Consider the following 20,731-nt stretch of genomic DNA (forward strand, 5'->3'; position numbering starts at 1 on the left):
GGCCATCACCCCACCTGACACACAATGTCACAGCTGGAGTTACTCAGCGGGTTGAGCAGCATCTGTGGAGGGAAATGGACTGGCGGAGTTTTGTGTCTGAAGAAGGGTCCTGACCCAAAACATTGTCTGTCCATTGCACAGATGCTGCCCGACCCGCTGAGTTTCTCCAGCGTTTTGTATTGCCGTATAACACGTTGGTTCGGACACGACCAGAGGTTTGCGGCCAATTGTGGGCCTGAACATTGGGTAGGACATGGAGGTGGACACGAGATGCAGACACACCCTCGTTCATGAGTGCAGAGACTGCAACTCCACGAGGAGCAGCTGGGGCTGGGGCTGGACAACTGTGAAGGAGAGGAGATCAGACAGAGGTGGAGATATTGGTGGTGAGTTTGGAGAGGAGAGATAAGGCCAAGCACTTCTCTTTAAGTCTGAAGAAGGGTTTCGGCCCGAAATGTCGCCTATTTCCTTCGCTCCATAGATGCTGCTGCACCCGCTGAGTTTCCCCAGCAATTTTGTGTAACTTCTCTTTAACAGGTGGTTTTAGAGCAATCTAGTCTGAAATTGCCACTCTTCAGCAACAGCTTGCAAATGGAAGTTTCAAACATTTCTGTATGTGAGGAAAAGGTAAACCCATGAGCAGTGCAGGTGTAAAGGCACGCACCTTGCAGGTGTAAAGGCACGCACCTTGCAGGTGGGTCCTAGGCACTTCTGTAGTTGGATCCTTTCATCCTCAGTCTCCAGAGCTCCATTATATTCATAGTAAGCAACATCGCCAACCAGCAACGCCTCGTGGGATAATGGTAAAATGCCGCACTTCATGGCTGAAACCTGCAGGACAAGAGACAACATGAAGGAACTGCAGGTGCCGGTTTACACTGAGGACAGACGCTAAAAGCTGGAGTAACTCAGTGGGACAGGCAGCATCTCTGGAGAGAAGGAATGGGTGACATTTCAGTCTGAAGAAGGGCCTTGACCTGAAAAGTCACCCATTCCTTATCTCCAGAGATGCTGCCTATCCCTCTGAGTTACTCCAGCATTTTGCATCTGTCGTTGGCCGGAGGAGAGGATGGGTTGGAGCAAGAGATCCCACGGCCACCAGGGCTGAAGGAGCAGCCGGTGCTACTCGTGTGGAAGATTGGCCTGTGTCCTGGGCTGTGAGAGTGGCCAGTGGGTGTGTGTGTGAATGACCAGTGTGTGTGTGTGTGTGTGGCCAGTGTGTGAGTGACCAGTGTGTGAGTGACCAGTGTGTGTGAGAGTGACCAGTATGTGAGAGTGACCAGTGTGTGTGAGTGACCAGTGTGTGTGTGAGTGACCAGTGTGTGTGAGAGTGACCAGTGTGTGTGTGAGAGTGACCAGTGTGTGTGTGAGAGTGACCAGTGTGTGTGAGAGTGACCAGTGTGTGTGTGAGAGTGACCAGTGTGTGTGTGAGAGTGACCAGTGTGTGTGAGAGTGACCAGTGTGTGTGTGACCAGTGTGTGAGAGTGACCAGTATGTGAGTGACCAGTGTGTGTGAGAGAGTGACCAGTGTGTGAGAGTGACCAGTGTGTGAGAGTGACCAGTGTGTGTGAGAGTGACCAGTGTATGAATGACCAGTGTGTGTGTGAGTGACCAGTGTGTGTGAGAGTGACCAGTGGGTGTGTGAGTGACCAGTGGGTGTGTGAGTGACCAGTGTGTGTGTGTGACCAGTGTGTGTGTGTGACCAGTGTGTGTGTGTGTGTGTGAGTGACCAGTGTGTGTGAGAGTGACCAGTGTGTGAGTGACCAGTGGGTGTGTGAGTGACCAGTGGGTGTGTGAGTGACCAGTGTGTGTGTGTGACCAGTGTGTGTGTGTGTGTGTGAGTGACCAGTGTGTGTGTGAGTGACCGGTGGGTGTGTGAGTGACCAGTGTGTGAGTGACCTGTGTGTGAGTGACCTGTGTGTGAGTGACCAGTGGGTGAGTGACCAGTGTGTGTATGTGAGGGACCAGTGTGTGAGTGACCGGTGGATGTGAGTGACCAGTGTGTGTGAGAGAGTGACCAGTGTGTGTGTGAGTGACCGGTGGGTGTGAGTGATGTTGTACAGGTCTGGCACCAGGGCTTTCACTGCAGTCGGTGGGAGCTGAGGTTTGAGAACCACGGGGAACTCGGACAGACATTCCGGCCGATGTCCGATCAGGAACTTCCACCCGTGGACACGGCGAGTTTAGGAACAAGGAGGCGGGAACGTTGCTCAGGGTAACGGGATTGCTACGTAGCACTGAGCCAGGGTCACCGGGTTGACCGGTTACTCACCGCGGCCGTGGCCGGAGTGTGAAGGTGAATGATGCAGCGGACATCCGGGCGGGCTGAGTAGATCGCTGAGTGCAGGCTGAAGCCGGCACAGTCCACGGGGAAACCTGAGCTGCCCCGACTCACCACCTCCCCCAGAATGTTGACCTTCACCTGGGGATGAAGCAGAAGTGGAGACACAAACCATCAACCGTGGAGGTGGCTGCACCCACACTCACCACCACCAACGTTCACCACCCCCATCCCTCCCACCAAACCCACTCACCTCTCCCCCTCTCCCCTCTCACACTCTGTCTTTCCATCTCTGGCCTTTATCCAAACATCAACTTGCTCCCACCTGTAAATCAGCATCTGCAGTTTAGTTTAGAGATATAGCGTGGAAACAGGCCCATACACTAGTTCTATCCTTTATAGTAGAGACAGAGGCCAATGAACCTGCACGTCTTTGGAACGAGGGACGAACAAACCCCATTTCCAAATAAAACAAAATAATCTGGAAATACTTGCTTCAATCTGGAAAATAAACTCAGCCCAATGGAATTAGGGTTAGGAAGGGTCTTGACCTGAAACATCACCTGTTCCTTCCATCCAGAGAAGCTGCCTGACCCGCTGAGTGACTCCAGCATTTTGTGTCTGTTTTAGGGTCAGGGTTATGACAGGCATATTTGTAAAGACTGTGGTGTGAACAATGAAGATGTTGGAAGTACAGTGTCTCTCCCCACAGCATCTTGGTTAATGTGAATAAAATGGAGGCTGGCAGATTTCCCTGCTGCGAGAGTCTGGCATTAAACATGTACGCAGGATCATTTCAATCCACTCTTCTTTCCCTGCTGCCTCTGTTGGCAGTGAGCAAAAGCTCCCAGCAGGAGCTACAGATCAAGCATCAGCAGCTTGTGCCAGATCTAGTCCAGGCAGGCATGTTTGTGCTGAAAACCTCTCTGTCTCGCTCCACATTTAATAAGCATTAATGCCACAAGTTACCCACTTCATTGCAGTCTGTCCAGGCAATGGGACAACTTACTGTAGGTATGTTGGTCAGTGTGGGGCATGTTGGTCAGTGTGGGGCATGTTGGTCAGTGTGGGGCATGTTGGTCAGTGTGGGGCATGTTGGTCAGTGTGGTCAGTGTGGGGCATGTTGGTCAGTGTGGGGCATGTTGGTCAGTGTGGGGCATGTTGGTCAGTGTGGGGCATGTTGGTCAGTGTGGGGCACGTTGGTCAGTGTGGGGCATGTTGGTCAGTGTGGCGCATGTTGGTCAGTGTGGGGCATGTTGGTCAGTGTGGGGCACGTTGGTCAGTGTGGGGCATGTTGGTCAGTGTGGGGCATGTTGGTCAGTGTGGTCAGTGTGGGGCATGTTGGTCAGTGTGGGGCATGTTGGTCAGTGTGGGGCATGTTGGTCAGTGTGGGGCATGTTGGTCAGTGTGGGGCACGTTGGTCAGTGTGGGGCACGTTGGTCAGTGTGGCGCATGTTGGTCAGTGTGGGGCATGTTGGTCAGTGTGGGGCACGTTGGTCAGTGTGGGGCAGTGTGGGGCATGTTGGTCAGTGTGGGGCATGTTGGTCAGTGTGGGGCATGTTGGTCAGTGTGGTCAGTGTGGGGCATGTTGGTCAGTGTGGGGCATGTTGGTCAGTGTGGGGCATGTTGGTCAGTGTGGTCAGTGTGGGGCATGTTGGTCAGTGTGGGGCACATTGGTCAGTGTGGGGCACATTGGTCAGTGTGGGGCACGTTGGTCAGTGTGGGGCATGTTGATCAGTGTGGGGCATGTTGGTCAGTGTGGGGCATGTTGGTCAGTGTGGGGCATGTTGGTCAGTGTGGGGCATGTTGGTCAGTGTGGGGCATGTTGGTTTGTGTGGTCAGTGTGGTCAGTGTGGGGCATGTTGGTCAGTGTGGGGCATGTTGGTCAGTGTGGGGCATGTTGGTCAGTGTGGGGCATGTTGGTCAGTGTGGGGCATGTTGGTCAGTGTGGGGCATGTTGGTCAGTGTGGGGCATGTTGGTCAGTGTGGGGCATGTTGGTCAGTGTGGTCAGTGTGGGGCATGTTGGTCAGTGTGGTCAGTGTGGGGCATGTGGTCAGTGTGGGGCATGTTGGTTGGGGTGGTCAGTGTGGTCAGTATGGGGCATGTGTCCATGCTATATGACTCTACCACAATAAACATGGACAAACACAGAAAGCTCAGAATTGACATTTTCCACATGAAATATTTAAACCCACATACTTGTTTTCCAAAATTCCCTGGCAATTAATCTTCATCCAATTTCCTTTTGAGATTTCCTGAGGAATCTGTTTCCACTGCCCTTCAGATCATGTGCTTCATATTCCTCCCAGCTCCCTTTCTAATTGACCACAAACCCATACGTCACTCCTCACTCTGCTACAAAGCATTCCTTCCCCTGGAAGCTGTGAACAACTGCAGCTTCCAGAATGTTCTCTGCACGATGAGAACCCTCTTCCCCCTCGCCACGATCTCCAAACCTTTCCTGAAGACTTTGTGGGAAACATGAAGAGCCTCGTGTTGTCAATGTAGCCGATACTGTGGTTGGGTATCAGGCCTTGCCGAGCCCAGACCCTGCACGTCCCCCAAGGGCCGGACAGACGCAGGTTCAAGAGCAAGGGCCAATAGGTCAGTGAACCGGGGTCTTAACGTCCACGCCCTCATGGTGGTCTGCACTGCGCGCGCACGCGCCCAACATGTAAGAGGCGGCTGGGGGTGAATGTGGGAACTCCTCACTGACGTGGGCCATTCTTCACTGGACACTGCTGGGATTGACAAGGAATACCCGACCCGACCTGTTGAATGGACGATCGAAGAGGGAATATGATCTACAATCACAAATTATATTCAAAGTAAAATAAAATAAAAGGGTCCCGACCCAAAACGTCACCTATCCATGTTCTCCACAGATGCTGCCTGACCCGCTGAGTTACTCCAGCACTCTGTGAAAAATCACCTATCCATGTTCTCCACAGATGCTGCCTGACCCGCTGAGTTACTCCAGCACTCTGTGAAAAATCACCTATCCATGTTCTCCACAGATGCTGCCTGACCCACTGAGTTACTCCAGCACATTGTGTCTTTTTCTGTGAAGCAGCTTCTGCAGTTGTTTGTTGCTATAACAAGGCTGACCCAGGGGGGAGAGGGTTAACAATCTGTACTCACCAGGATAGAGCCGGACACTTCTCCGTACGAGATTCCTCTGGGAATGATGAGGAAATGATCGTGTTCCTTACTGACCCGGAGCTGGAGGGAAAAACAGACACAGATTAAACCTAGCATCTCCATTGGCCAGTTCCCCAGTCTTTAACCATTGTTCAGTAGTGGCGCAGTGGTGCAGCGGGTAGAGCTGCTGCCTTACAGCGCCACAGAGACGCCTGCCTTCCACCCGCAGATATGCCAGACTCACAGGACAGTCCCTGCAACGTGTGCAATGGCTGGTGTAACAGATGGTCCACATTGCAGGTGGGGCCGCTGAGACCCAGGGCATCTTGCTGAGGCAAATATCTCATTCTCAACACCACACATAAACCGGCAGCTTCTGATGAAAAAACATTTCCTGCAATAAGTGTCAGTTCCTTTCTCTGGTTGTCGGCTTCCAACTGAAGGCAGCAAGATTTGTAGAGGGGGAGAGGAGAGAGAGAGAGAGAAAGGAGAGAGAGGGGGAGGGGGAGGGGGAGAGGGAGAGGAGTACAAATAGACGGAGGCCGCTCTCTTTCCCCTGCTCCCACTCACCGTGATGTAGGTATTGGGCAGCTGAGCCCAGCCAAACAGGTCCAGTATACGGTGAACGCTGGCCACCTTGCAGCGCATCATCCTCTCCCCCTTGGCAAAGGGCATCAACCCCGTGGCATGAAGGTCATTGATTGGTGCAACCATTATCACCCCTATGATGGAAACATTCACAAATGTACTTGGATCACAAGAACCCTAACCCTAAATAATAAGGTGCCACATGACAGATTAACACAAGGCAAGTTTAGTTTAGAGATACAGCGCGGAAACAGGCCCTTCGGCCCACCGGGTCCACGCCGACCAGCGATCCCCGCACACTAACGCTATCCTACACACACTGGGGACAATTTACACATACACCAAGCCAATTAACCTACAAACCTCTGCGTCTTTGGAGTGTGGGAGGAAACCGAAGATCTCAGAGAATACCCACACAGGTCACGGTGAGAACGTACAAACTCCGTACAGACAGCACCCGTAGTCGGGATCGAACCCGGGTCTCGGGCGCTGCATTGGCTGTAAGGCAGCAACTCTACCGCTGCGCCACCGTGCCGCCCTGTTCAAGGGAGATGGGGACATTACAAGGGTAAGGGGCTGGTGAAAGGAGGGGGAGGTGGTACTGAGGTCACAAGTCTGATGCTGGAACAGGTGGGACGACCCAGTTGGTCTCTTCCTTATGTTGGTAGAGTCTCCAAATATTTGTTGCCACACGCTTACCTGCCCAGTAACCCTGAGACAGGTGGACCTTACCTGGTGGTGAGGTGGGAATGGACATCGGGGTGCTCCTCATGAAGTCCACAATCTGTTGCAGAGCCCACAGTTTGCTCGAGTCACTCCCTTTCTTCATCTGCTCCTGAATCAAGCATTCCAATTCATCTCGGAACGCCTGAAGAGATCGAGGATTTGGTTATTTATGGCCCGGTAATCACGGTGATCCCAATAAACCCGGGAGAGACATGGATTACGGTCATTTATGGCCAAGCATCGAGACAACGGCTGACCCACTCCGGCCACAGGTCCCCGTGCCAGGGGCTGTGGCACCAAAACTCAGTTCCAATTGGCCAGTTCTCGCCAGATCATTCAAACCACTGGTCAGTGTGATGGTCAGTGGACAGGCGTCTGGTCAGTGTGGCGGTCAGTGGACAGGTGTCTGGTCAGTGGCGGTCAGTGGACGGGCGTCTGGTCAGTGTGGCGGTCAGTGTGGCGGTCAGTGGATGGGTGTCTGGTCAGTGGCGGTCAGTGGACGGGCGTCTGGTCAGTGTGGCGGTCAGTGGACGGGTGTCTGGTCAGTGGCGGTCAGTGGACGGGCGTCTGGTCAGTGTGGCGGTCAGTGTGGTGGTCAGTGGACGGGCGTCTGGTCAGTGTGATGGTCAGTGGACAGTGTCTGGTCAGTGGCGGTCAGTGGACGGGCGTCTGGTCAGTGTGGCGGTCAGTGGCGGCTAGGGGCAGGCAGGGAGGTGCTGAGTGTTCCCGCTAAGCTGACTGTTACTCACCGGGCTCTGTAAGATCATGGTCACCCTCTTCTTCTGCTCCATCAGGTTGAAGTCCTGCCTCAGGGTGGGTGCCATGTTCCGCAGCCGCTGATATTCCGGGTCACTCTCCATCTGCTCAAAGTAGCCCTCCTTCCTGGTGGAGCTGGGAGCTGGTGGCACCAATACCACCTCCTGGCTGCCCTGACTGGTCATCCTGCCCACCGACTGACCACTCCCCTAGGCACGGGGACAAAAGCAGACAGGGAGTAAGTGTCAGAAAGCAGTGTCCACCTGTCAAGCAACTGGCCATGTGTACAGACTCACTCTCACCCAAGCAATCTGCTACTTGATCCACATATGTAACATTATGAGAAGCATAAACAACAGACGCACAGTCGGCTAAAGACAATGTGGGCCGTCAGCCTCTGGCTCAAGGTGCAAACGTCAAATAACAGAGCATTTAGGTTATGGTGGGAGTGGGGACAGGTTACACACAGAGAGTGCTGGAGTAACTCAGCGGGTCAGGCAGCATCTATGGAGAACATGGATAGGTGACGTTTCACAGAGTGCTGGAGTAACTCAGCGGGTCAGGCAGCATCTGTGGATAACATGGATAGGTGACGTTTCACAGAGTGCTGGAGTAACTCAGCGGGTCAGGCAGCATCTCTGTGGGCCGAAGGGCCTGTTCCTGTGCTGGATTGCTCTGTGTGTTCAGGCGTCAAGGGCTAGATTGGCAGAACAGCCTCTCACAGTTAAACCCACAGAGTGTGTGTGTGTAGAGAAAGTTCCCTGAACATGGGATCATTGGCTGTGAATCTTCTAAACTTCCCTCGATTCTAGAAAGGTCCCAAAGGATGAAAAACGAACTGTAACAGGATAGAGAGGGAAGGGGAGAGGGAAGATAAGCCAATTAGTTTAACATCTGTTATTGCAAATTGCTCAAATACATTTTTAATAAGGCCCCAGATAAATTGCAACAGGATGGAAATTGTAGACCAGGATATTGTGTGAAGGTCAGTGGTGAATCTGTCCGCCCCCTCCCCCCCCCCCCCCCCCCCCCCCCCCCCCCCCCTCCCTCCCTCCCACTCCCTCCGTCCCCCTCCCTCCCACTCACTAGATATCACCGCCTCAGGTTCCAGAACAGAATGGGAAGAGGCGGTGGGGTCAGAGGCTAGGGGGCAGGCAGGGTCAACGTTACATCAGGACAGGCCAGGGTTCAATGTCCACCAGCTCTGGGGGGTTCCAGACTCACGGCACCTTCTCCCCAACAGCCAAGGTTTGGCATAGAGTCTCCCTCAGCCCAGGGTGTGAGAGGCAACACAGCAGCTGCCCTCACCTGGGCACAGACACTTGGCCACAGACACCTGGCCACAGACACCCGGGCACAGACACCTGGCCACAGACACTTGGCCACAGACACCTGGCCACCAAGCCAAGCCCCACCCCAAAAACTGTAATCTGTGAGATTTAAAATGTTTCCTTTGGTGAAGACTCACGAAGCACTCAGTCACACATTAGGCAAATTAACTAACTGCCTTCATTCACAAAACATTGGCAGCAGGGTGGTTAAAAATAATTAAATGTGGATAATATTTGATCTTTGCTTTGTGCAGAGCAGGGAGCAGATCTGCAGATCAGTGTAATTAGCCCACAACGACAGGATCGCACACTGATTACAGCTCGTTACTGACGAGTGCCACTCAGAGGCTGATTATAACCATTACACAGTCGCTTGCTGCCAGCATGGGGTGTTCACTGGCACCGATACATGGATATTCATTCCCACTAGAGTTACAGAGGCAGACAGATAGATGAAGCACGGAAACAGGCCCTTCGGCCCACGTACACTGTACTGACCATCACAGAGGCTACACAAAATGGCAACAGGCCCTTCGGCCCACATGTCTGCACTGACCCTCATGCCCGTATTAATTCTACTTTATTTCCCCATTATTCTATCAGTCTCTCAGCCACACACTTGAGGCAAGTTGCAGTGGCCAGTCCTCACTGACACCTTCACTTACAGCAGCTAAGGCAGAGCGGATTGTTGCTACTATTGTTATTCAGGAAGTTGCTGAAAACTTCAGTGGTCCCTGCAGCCAAATGCAGATGTGGACAGATGTGAATCCCCTCCAGCAGTAGAAGCACCTTGAGGTTCTGCATCTCTGCACACGCGTGTGGGTAGCTCTCCATCTCTGCACACGCGTGTGGGCAGCTCTCCATCTCTGCACACGCGTGTGGGTAGCTCTCCATCTCTGCACACGCGTGTGGGTAGCTCTCCATCTCTGCACACGCGTGTGGGCAGCTCTCCATCTCTGCACACGCGTGTGAAGGCAGAGAGACTAGGGCAGCGATCAGTGTTAGGGTCAGTATTGGGGTCAGTGTTGGGGTCAGTGTTGGGGTCAGGGTTGGGGTCAGGGCTGGAGTCAGGGCTGGGGTCAGGGCTGGGGTCAGGGTCAGTATTGGGGTCAGGGTCAGTATTGGGGTCAAGGTCAGGGCTGGGGTGGGGTGGGGTCAGGGTTGGGGTCAGTATTGGGGTCAAGGTCAGGGTTGGGGTCAGGGCTGGGGTCACGATTAGGGTCAAGGTCAGTTTGGGGTCAGGGTACCTGCCCAACCAGTGCAGACCATACAGGGGAAACCATCCAGCAGAGGGGTACGGGACCTTCCAGAATGTTCTGTGTCTGCAGATTCTTCACAACACGTACAGTTCACATTGGAACTGCAACCCCTGCCCGGGCGCACATGCCCCACAGCAACAGACCCAGGGGGAGACTTGACATTTCCTGTTGCCATTCTCAGAAAGAAAGAGATGTCGACACAATGCTGGAGTAACTCGTCCCCCACACCTCCTCACAGCTCCACACACCCGGGATCGATCCTGACTACGGGAGCTGTCTGTGTGGATTTTACATATTCTCCACGTGACCACCTGGGTTTTCTCCCTACACCCCAAAGTCATGCAGTTTCTGGGTTAATTGGCTTCTGTAAATTGTCCCTCGTGTGTAGGGAGTGGTCGATGTTCAGCATGCACTTAGCGGGCCGAAGGGCCTTTACCAGACTATCTCTAAACTAAGCACATGTTTGAAGGATTTTGGAATGGAGGGAATGGCATGGAGAGGAGGTGAGGCCTGGGACAGGTGGGGCAGTTGGACAGGTGGACAGGTGCGTGGGTGATGGGTCATATTGAACATGGGGCAGGTGGGTGTGTGGTGGTGTCTTTGTACAGCTAGATCGTTACGTTGACCCCGACTGTACATTCACCGCTGGGCTGCCCCAACGTTTCTTCTCCCACGGTTCCAAATCACCCGCTTAATCCAGGATTCATTAAACTGGTTTTAATCTCTCTCCCACATTGCTGTAATAATCCCTCGGGCTGCAACAAATAATCCTCCACATCTCTCGTTACAAAGGCTGCCTGCCCAATGCACCATTTGATATATTGTGTATAGATATTCACAATGTTCCATTGCCTACAGCCATTCTTAAACCGGTCTGAACCCCACACTAATCACGTGCCCCACTTTGCCCATTCATTTATTCTTTCTACAAACCCCTCAGGTTTTCCTGCCAGCTACATTCTCCACTCCTATCCCATTAACACCTTTCACAAATGTGGCTGTGTCACTCTCTCTCTTTCTGATATTTAATTCTTTAATAAATAATTTGAATGGTTCTTCTCCGCACAGTTGCCTGAGAAAGACCACATCTCTTTATTTCAGATTTAGTACAGGCACATTATCCTCAACATCTGGCCCCGACCTGATAATCAATCTCTGGACAAGGCAACTTGACCAGGCACTAAATCTCCACCATTCCTTCACAGACTGTGGGCATGGTGAGGCCAGTTGTTACATCCTTCGATGCCCTTGAGAATCCGTGAGGAGAGATGATTCTCCAGGACTACCTTCTGGTGCGTGTAGTTGTAGAAACGTAGAAGCACAGAAACATAGACAATAGGTGCAGGAAGAGGCCATTCGGCCCTTCGAGCCAGCACCACCACTCAATACGATCATGGCTGATCATCCCCAATCAATAACCCGTTCCTGCTTTCTCCCCAGATCCCTTGATCCCGTTAGCCCTCAGAGCTGCTGTTGTGGTGACAGACCCAGAGGTCACAAGGAACAGAGGTCAAGTTAAAGTCAGGCTGGTTCAGGTTCATTATTGTTACATAAACCGAAGCCAATCAAATCAGGCGTACAAAACATAAATACAATCAAGACAAACTCGTCCAATAGGTGGAGCAAAGGAAAGATACAGAATGCAGAATATAGTTCTCAGCATTGTAGCGCATCAGTTCCAGAGACAAAGTCCAATGTCTACAATGGGGTAGAGGTGAATCGGACAGTACCCGAACTGATGGAAGTTCCATGCTGAACCCTGATAACAGATGGGAAGAAGCTGTTCCTGAGGGAGATTGGTCTGAACGTTGGCGTTCCTTTGTAGCTGCTGCCTTTGTATCGACCAGTTGAAGATGTATCCCAGACTCAGCCGGTTGCTTTGGGTGCCTTGTTGTGGATTTGTACGTTCCCTCGGCAACCGGCTGGATACCTGTGGGGTGATGGTGTCATGACCCCATGTAGGTGAATGACCAAGGGCCAGGGTGGAGGGCACTATGAGACAGAGCAAGCTGCACGCCAGACCCGCTGAGTTACTCCAGCACTTTGTCTTTTACTCAACAGCGTCTGCAGTTGCTTGTGTCTCCATTGATACAGGGGAATTTGGGGCATTCGGAGCCAATGAGCTGAATGCCCCGTCTGGCTGTGGTGTGGAATGTGGGAGGACCGGCTATGAGGCATCAATGATCCAAATATCCGTGGCCTTATCCCACTGAAAGCAGGAACGGAGGTGAAACAACCATTTGCTACTTCTATTCCAGCATTCCACATTCATATTCCTGCTTGACCCCATCGAGTTACTCAGCGAGTTATCCACTGTTCACCTTCTGGAATGGTCTTACAACTTGTATTGCGAGATATTCTTCCAACAACCAGAAAGTTCACTTTTGGAAATGGTCTTTTACGGACCGCGTAGACACTGGCGGAATTCCCTCCATCTGTACTAAATAAGGACACTAATATCTATCTGAAGGCACAAGATTGACTTGCCCCTTCTCCCCAGGGACTGGGTGTTACAGTTTCACTTGTCTTTAGTCATTCAGACAGTTGGGACAGCTTTTGTTAGAACGTGAAGCGTGGCGGAGAATGAACCAGAATTGACAGGGGAAGTCAAATCTTCAGCAAGTTGTTGCAATCTTCTATTTGAAACAGAACAATAGCCCTTTGCCTCTCCCAATAGCACCGAGGCCAGGCTAGTCTATGCGTGCTGGTCTTCAATCATTTATTCAATCGCTCCACTCGTTTAAACCTCGACTCCAACAGCAGCATTGTTTACTTCACTGGACTTTATCCTGTATATGTGCCAATCTCTGTGACCACGTGGGTTTTCTCCAGGTGTTCCAGTTTCTCACACTACAAAAACGTGCAGGTTTGTAGGTTAATTGGCTTCTGTAAATTGTTCCTAGTGAGTAGGATAGCACTAGAGTATGGGTGATTATAGGTCAGCACGGACTCAGTGGGCCGAAGGGCCTGTTTCCATGCTGAATCTCAAAACTAAACTAAAAATAAAACTAACCTTGCCATTCATAAAGAAACAGCCCTGGGTTCCATTTCAGTGGTCAGTGGGAAGGGCATTAGTCCAGGCTCTCATGGACTCTGTAATCTGGACAATCACAACAGCACGGGCCGACTTTCGCACCTAACCCCTCTCTGGCCTCGGTCAGTCAGTTCCCTGACGGTGGGGAAGCAGTCAGTGGGTGGGTGATGGGTGAATGCAGAGGTTGGTGAAACAAGGACTGGTGACTCTCCTGAATGGGAGTCGAGCTGGAGTCAGTCTAACCCCTTCAACATATGCCCACATCGCACATCAAATTAACGGGTTAAGGCAGAAAAGCCTCTTCCATTTAGTTAATTGAAAAGAATAACATTGAAATTCCGGTGTGGCAATCAGACATTACTAACTGCTCCATTATATCAGGCTTTAACCTCTGTGTTGGAATCAATAACATAATGTTACAGGTTTGATTTGCTTTCAGATATTCTGGGACATTGGCCTAGTTTCCTCTGCAATTTAATGATTATTGCCGTGTGGAGATTGAACGGGTGCCTGGAGCTAACAGACAGAAGCTGGGAGCAAGTCCAGTCAATGTTATCTCTTATACTCACTGTATCTTCCAACTGTGCATGGCTGGATTGTATCCATTCATTCACACTCCCTCTTCCCCCTCTCCCATCATGTACAGTCTTTCATGTTTCCCACTTTAATATTTCCCATTGAAAAGAGATTATTTATTCGGGGTTCATCACTGACTGTCCCAGTGGGGCTGACAACTGCAGATTACACCAGCAATTAATCTCCATCACCCAGGTTGCAGCAAGGGCGATGATTTGTGGCAGCTCCACTGACGTAAACTAATATTTCTCGTTACATTACTGACTCATTTTAATGCTATTGATTTTCTTCCAAACCCACCGCGAAAAGAACTACTTCAGGCTAATTCAACTCTGCCATGGCCCATCCGCTATAAACTCTCCTGAAAGCTGGCACTTTGACCAAACTCTGGGCCATCTCACATGCCTGGTGTTAGACATTCCTATCAAGGGCCATGGGAAGTTTTGCTCTGCCTCAGGCGCTATGTAAATGCAGGTTGTTGATCGTTACACCGGCTACAGAAGAGTTTTTCCTCCCTCGGTTTGGACCACATCCTCAGCACCAGAGGTGAAAGGTCAGCAGGTAACCATGGCACCTGTCCAGTTGGTCAGAGTGGGGTGGATTTAACATGGTGGCACATGGTGGACATCTATCCAAGGCCTCTACTTCCTCAGAAGACTTGTGAAGTTCGGCATGTCCCCAACAACCCTCACCAACCTCTACAGATGCACCATAGAAACCATTTTATCGGGAAGCATCATAGCTTGGTTTGGGAACTGCTCCACCACAAGAAATTGTGGATGCAGAACAGACCATCACACAAACCAACCTCCCTTCCATCTACACCTCACGCTGCCTTGGCAAGGCCAGCAGCATCATCAAGGACCAATCTCACCCCGGTCCCTCCCTCTTCCCCCCCCTCTCCCATTGGGCAAGAGGTACAGAAGTGTGAAAACACTCACCGCCAGATTCAGGGACAGTTTCTTCCCGGCTGTTATCAGGCAACTGAACCGTCCTCTCACCAACTAGAGAATGGTCCTGACCTCCCATCTACCTCATTGGTGACCCATGGACTATCTTTAATTGTACTTTATCTTGCATTAAACATTATTCCCTTTATCAGTACACTATGTAATCATGTATAGATAGCAACAACAAAATATACTTCAGTAAACGTGATAATAATAAAGAAAACTCAATCCAGAATAGCCATAATCTGCCAACCAACATTTAGTTTGTGGAGTTTGTCACAACAGCAAAATGTTTTATTTCTTCAACATCAGGAGAGATTACTGCGAGTTTCAGTCCTGATTATTTTGGGGCAATACACAAGACAAGTTGGTCTGTCTCCCACCCGTGGTATCTGGCCATGGTTACAAGGAGAGGTTGGACAAGGAGAGGTTGGACAAACATGGACTGAGTTCTCTGGAGCTTCAGAGGCTGAGAAGAAACTCGACTGGTTCATAAAATTATGAAAGACATGGATAGGGTGGAAGGTCAGAACCTCTTAACCCCCAGGATGCAAAGGTCAAAGGCTAGAGGGCATGACTAGAAGGGGAAAAGTTAATGTGTGGAGCAAGATGTTTAAAACAGTGAATGTGGTGCCTGGGTCACACTGTGGTGCAAGCAGACATGGTGGAAACTTTAATGAGGCTTGTAGACAGAGGGTTGAGGGTCACAGACCACATGCAGGCAGCTGGGATCTGTTTAAACTGACATCATGGTTAGCACAGAAATACTGGGCCGAAGGGCCTGTGATATGTTCCATGTCCAACATTGTCATAGAATGACTGAACTCTATGAGTTGACACACTGGGCTTTGTTCTGTGTCTCAGGAGCAGGATGAGAAATATTCATGTGAACAGCAGCCTGTTGCTGACATAAAGATGCAGTCTGCAACACAAGGGCGTTGGCTACACATTTCACAGAGAGATAGCAAGAGCAACTTCTGCATTCACGTGCATACATGAGATAAAACAGAACAACTCTGCGCTCCAAATACACACAGATAGCTGACCCTCCCCCCTCTTTCCACTGAGAGGTTTCTGCAGACAAACATTGCTGCTGTTCTCATCACTGCCACTGGCCTATGCCAGGCTTGTAAATGAGACACCATGGGTAAAGGTGCAATGAAACAACTCCAGGTGTGACAGGACAAATAGCTGGCAGGGGAAGTGTGACAAGAAAGTACAACGGAACTGGGAAAGACCAACAAAGGCAAAGACAAAATTATATTGAAAGGTAAAGAAAAGCAAAGAGCAAGGTGTACCGAGGTTGTTTGTGTGTAATCCAGCTAAAGATAGACTGGACATGAATCTAACCAAGCCGCCCACAGATGAAGGGTGATGGGTGAAGGGTGAAAGCGACAACATTTTGTGCAAACTTATAACATTCGTCCAATTAACAGTTCAAAGGTCTCCAAATAGGTAGATGGGAAGTCAGGATTGCATATAATTAGATATTACAGTACAATATATAATATATTATACTAGAATATAATTTTGGAAATATAAAATGATACAGTATTTTTCAAGTGGTCATGAGATCACAAGATGCCCTGATGCTGTAGGTAAATTAGAGACTTTAAATAAATCATCAGTTTTAGAGGCTAAAGCTCTGGTCGACTGACTGCATTTACTCATCTTCACAAGATAGCAAAGGCAATATCATACATATTTAATTAGCCAATGTTTGTGTCAGAGTTCTGAGGGAGAGATAGTGAGGTTCCGGTGAACTACAGACCAGTCAACTTAACACTGGACAAGCTACAGATGGGTAAATGGACAAGGCATTGGAAAGACACAGAGTGCTGGAGTAACTCAGCGGGTCAGGCAGCATCTATGGAGAACATGGATAGGTGACGTTTCACAGAGTGCTGGAGTAACTCAGCGGGTCAGGCAGCATCTGTGGAGAACATGGATAGGTGACGTTTCACAGAGTGCTGGAGTAACTCAGCGGGTCAGGCAGCATCTGTGGAGAACATGGATAGGTGACGTTTCAGAGTGCTGGAGTAACTCAGCGGGTCAGGCAGCATCTGTGGAGAACATGGATAGGTGACGTTTCACAGAGTGCTGGAGTAACTCAGCGGGTCAGGCAGCATCTGTGGAGAACATGGATAGGTGACGTTTCGGGTCAGACTGAAGCAGGGTCCCGAGCTGAAACGTCACCGATCCATGTTCTCCAGAGATGCTGCATTCAGCACTGGACCAGAACTGCCCCGAGTATCAACATGCGGCCGAACTAATCTCCCCGTCACAATCCCCAAGCACCAACGTGTGAGTCTATGACTGAGCACCGATCTATCCCCGTCCACTCATTCAGGGTAGGGTGGAAAATGCCATTCTTTCATTTTATTAACAGATCCCTCCCATTTCCTACAAATGCCACAAGCTCCATGAACATGAATCTGAACATTGCCGCATGCTACTCCACAGGAAACATTACACAACCCTGTCCACATTTCAGCCCAGTTCCTTTCTACAACATCATTTCTCTGTTGTTCAACATAAGTTTAACTTTTGCATTGTTAATCGAGGAGAGCTAAAGAGCACATTTCACCAGGATTTATTCTGCGTATTACAACCTGCAACCTTGAGGCACATCATTAACATAGAAACATAGAAACATAGAAATTAGGTGCAGGAGTAGGCCATTCGGCCCTTCGAGCCTGCACCACCATTCAATATGATCATGGCTGATCATCCAACTCAGTATCCCGTACCTGCCTTCTCTCCATACCCTCTGATCCCCTTAGCCACAAGGGCCACATCTAACTCCCTCTTAAATATAGCCAATGAACTGGCCTCGACTACCCTCTGTGGCAGGGAGTTCCAGAGATTCACCACTCTCTGTGTGAAAAAAGTTCTTCTCATCTCTGTTTTAAAGGATTTCCCCCTTATCCTTAAGCTGTGACCCCTTGTCCTGGACTTCCCCAACATCGGGAGCAATCTTCCTGCATTTAGCCTGTCCAACCCCTTAAGAATTTTGTAAGTTTCTATAAGATCCCCTCTCAATCTCCTAAATTCTAGAGAGTATAAACCAAGTCTATCCAGTCTTTCTTCATAAGACAGTCCTGACATCCCAGGAATCAGTCTGGTGAACCTTCTCTGCACTCCCTCTATGGCAATAATGTCCTTCCTCAGATTTGGAGACCAAAACTGTACGCAATACTCCAGGTGTGGTCTCACCAAGACCCTGTACAACTGCAGTAGAACCTCCCTGCTCCTATACTCAAATCCTTTTGCTATGAAAGCTAACATACCATTCGCTTTCTTCACTGCCTGCTGCACCTGCATGCCTACTTTCAATGACTGGTGTACCATGACACCCAGGTCTCGCTGCATCTCCCCTTTTCCTAGTCGGCCACCATTTAGATAATAGTCTGCTTTCCTGTTTTTGCCACCAAAATGGATAACCTCACATTTATCCACATTATACTGCATCTGCCAAACATTTGCCCACTCACCCAGCCTATCCAAGTCACCTTGCAGTCTCCTAGCATCCTCCTCACAGCTAACACTGCCCCCCAGCTTAGTGTCATCCGCAAACTTGGAGATATTGCCTTCAATTCCCTCATCCAGATCATTAATATATATTGTAAATAGCTGGGGTCCCAGCACTGAGCCTTGCGGTACCCCACTAGTCACTGCCTGCCATTGTGAAAAGGACCCGTTTACTCCTACTCTTTGCTTCCTGTTTGCCAGCCAGTTCTCTATCCACATCAATACTGAACCCCCAATGCCGTGTGCTTTAAGTTTGTATACTAATCTCTTATGTGGGACCTTGTCGAAAGCCTTCTGGAAGTCCAGATACACCACATCCACTGGTTCTCCCCTATCCACGCTACTAGTTACATCCTCGAAAAATTCTATAAGATTCGTCAGACATGATTTACCTTTTGTAAATCCATGCTGACTTTGTCCAATGATTTCACCACTTTCCAAATGTGCTGCTATCCCATCTTTAATAACTGACTCTAGCAGTTTCCCCACTACCGATGTTAGACTAACTGGTCTGTAATTCCCCGTTTTCTCTCTCCCTCCCTTCTTAAAAAGTGGGGTTACGTTTGCTACCCGCCAATCCTCAGGAACTACTCCAGAATCTAAAGAGTTTTGAAAGATTATTACTAATGCATCCACTATTTCTGGAGCTACTTCCTTAAGTACTCTGGGATGCAGCCTATCTGGCCCTGGGGATTTATCGGCCTTTAATCCATTCAATTTACCCAACACCACTTCCCGACTAACCTGGATTTCACTCAATTCCTCCAACTCCTTTGACCCGCGGTCCCCTGCTATTTCCGGCAGATTATTTATGTCTTCCTTAGTGAAGACGGAACCAAAGTAGTTATTCAATTGGTCCGCCATATCCTTGTTCCTCATGATCAACTCACCTGTTTCTGACTGCAAGGGACCTACATTTGTTTTAACTAATCTCTTTCTTTTCACATATCTATAAAAACTTTTGCAGTCAGTTTTTATGTTCCCTGCCAGTTTTCTTTCATAATCTATTTTTCCTTTCCTAATTAAGCCCTTTGCTGGTCTCTGAATTTCTCCCAGTCCTCCGGTATGCTGCTTTTTCTGGCTAATTTGTACGCATCATCCTTCGCTTTGATACTATCCCTGATTTCCCTTGTTATCCACGGATGCACTACCTTCCCTGATTTATTCTTTTGCCAAACTGGGATGAACAATTTTTGTAGTTCATCCATGCAGTCTTTAAATGTCTTCCATTGCATATCCACCGTCAACCCTTTTAGAATTAATTGCCAGTCAATCTTGGCCAATTCACGTCTCATACCCTCAAAGTTACCTTTCTTTAAGTTCAGAACCATTGTTTCTGAATTAACAATGTCACTCTCCATCCTAATGAAGAACTCAACCATATTATGGTCACTCTTGCCCAAGGGGGCACGTACAACAAGACTGCTAACTAACCCTTCCTCATTACTCAATACCCAGTCTAAAATAGCCTGCTCTCTCGTTGGTTCCTCTACATGTTGATTTAGATAACTATCCCGCATACATTCCAAGAAATCCTCTTCCTCAGCACCCCTGCCAATTTGATTCACCCAATCTATATGTAGATTGAAGTCACCCATTATAACTGTTTTGCCTTTGACAGCACGCATTTCTAATTTCCTGTTTGATACCATCTCCAACTTCACTACTACTGTTAGGTGGCCTGTACACAACACCCACCAGCGTTTTCTGCCCCTTAGTGTTTCGCAGCTCTACCCATACCGATTCCACATCCTCCAAACTAATGTCCTTCCTTTCCATTGCGTTAATCTCCTCTCTAATCAGCAACGCTACCCCACCTCCTTTTCCTTTCTCTCTATGCCTCCTGAATATTGAATATCCCTGGATGTTCAGCTCCCAGCCTTGGTCACCCTGGAGCCATGTCTCCGTGATCCCAACTATATCATAATCATTAATAGCTATCTGCACATTCAACTCATCCACCTTATTACGAATGCTCCTTGCATTGAGACACAAAGCCTTCAGGCTTGTTTTTACAACACTCTTACCCCTTATACAATTATGTTGAAAAGTGGGCCTTTTTGATTTTTGCCCTGGTTTTGTCTGCCTGCCACTTTTACTTTTCACCTTGCTACCTATTGCTTCTACCCTCATTTTACACCCCTCTGTCTCTACGCTCACACATTTAAGAAACCCTTTCCCTTTAACTCCATCCTCCACTATCCCATTCGACACCCCACCCCCCTTATTCAGTTTAAAACCACCCGTGTAGCAGTGGCAAACCTGCCTGCCAGAATGCTGGTACCCACACCTGTTAAGATGCAATCCGTCCCTTTTGTACAGTTCCCCCTTACCCCAAAACAGATCCCAGTGATCTAAGAATCTAAATCCCTGCCCCGTGCACCAGTTCCTCAGCCACACGTTCAGGTCCCGTATCTCCCTGTTCCTGCTCTCGCCAGCACGAGGAACTGGAAGCAAACCGGAGATAACAACCCTGGAGGTCCTGCTTTTCAGCATTTTTCCGAGCTCTCTAAAGTCACGCTGCAGAATATTCATCCCCTTCTTTCCGACATCGTTT

The 20,731-nt window shown here is 49.5% G+C and overlaps 1 protein-coding gene across 5 annotated transcripts in view; it reads right to left on the minus strand.

The window, feature by feature from the left end:
- add2 (adducin 2) overlaps positions 1-20,731 on the minus strand; it is a 46,529-nt gene that overhangs the window by 15,395 nt on the left and 10,403 nt on the right. For all 5 annotated transcript variants that reach the window (XR_004410229.1, XM_033014071.1, XM_033014070.1 and 2 more), the window contains exons 2-7: positions 7,487-7,702; positions 6,744-6,879; positions 5,994-6,145; positions 5,424-5,504; positions 2,273-2,422; positions 688-831 (exon numbers count right to left, since the gene is read on the minus strand). Coding sequence is in view for 4 of the 5 variants with exons in the window: in XM_033014071.1 (XP_032869962.1) it covers positions 688-831; positions 2,273-2,422; positions 5,424-5,504; positions 5,994-6,145; positions 6,744-6,879; positions 7,487-7,678 (855 nt within the window). In the remaining variant the exon portion in view is untranslated. The remainder of the gene's footprint in view (positions 1-687; positions 832-2,272; positions 2,423-5,423; positions 5,505-5,993; positions 6,146-6,743; positions 6,880-7,486; positions 7,703-20,731) is intronic.

Source organism: Amblyraja radiata, chromosome 39, assembly GCF_010909765.2.
Source record: "Amblyraja radiata isolate CabotCenter1 chromosome 39, sAmbRad1.1.pri, whole genome shotgun sequence".
In the NCBI taxonomy this organism is placed as follows: Eukaryota; Metazoa; Chordata; class Chondrichthyes; order Rajiformes; family Rajidae; genus Amblyraja; species Amblyraja radiata.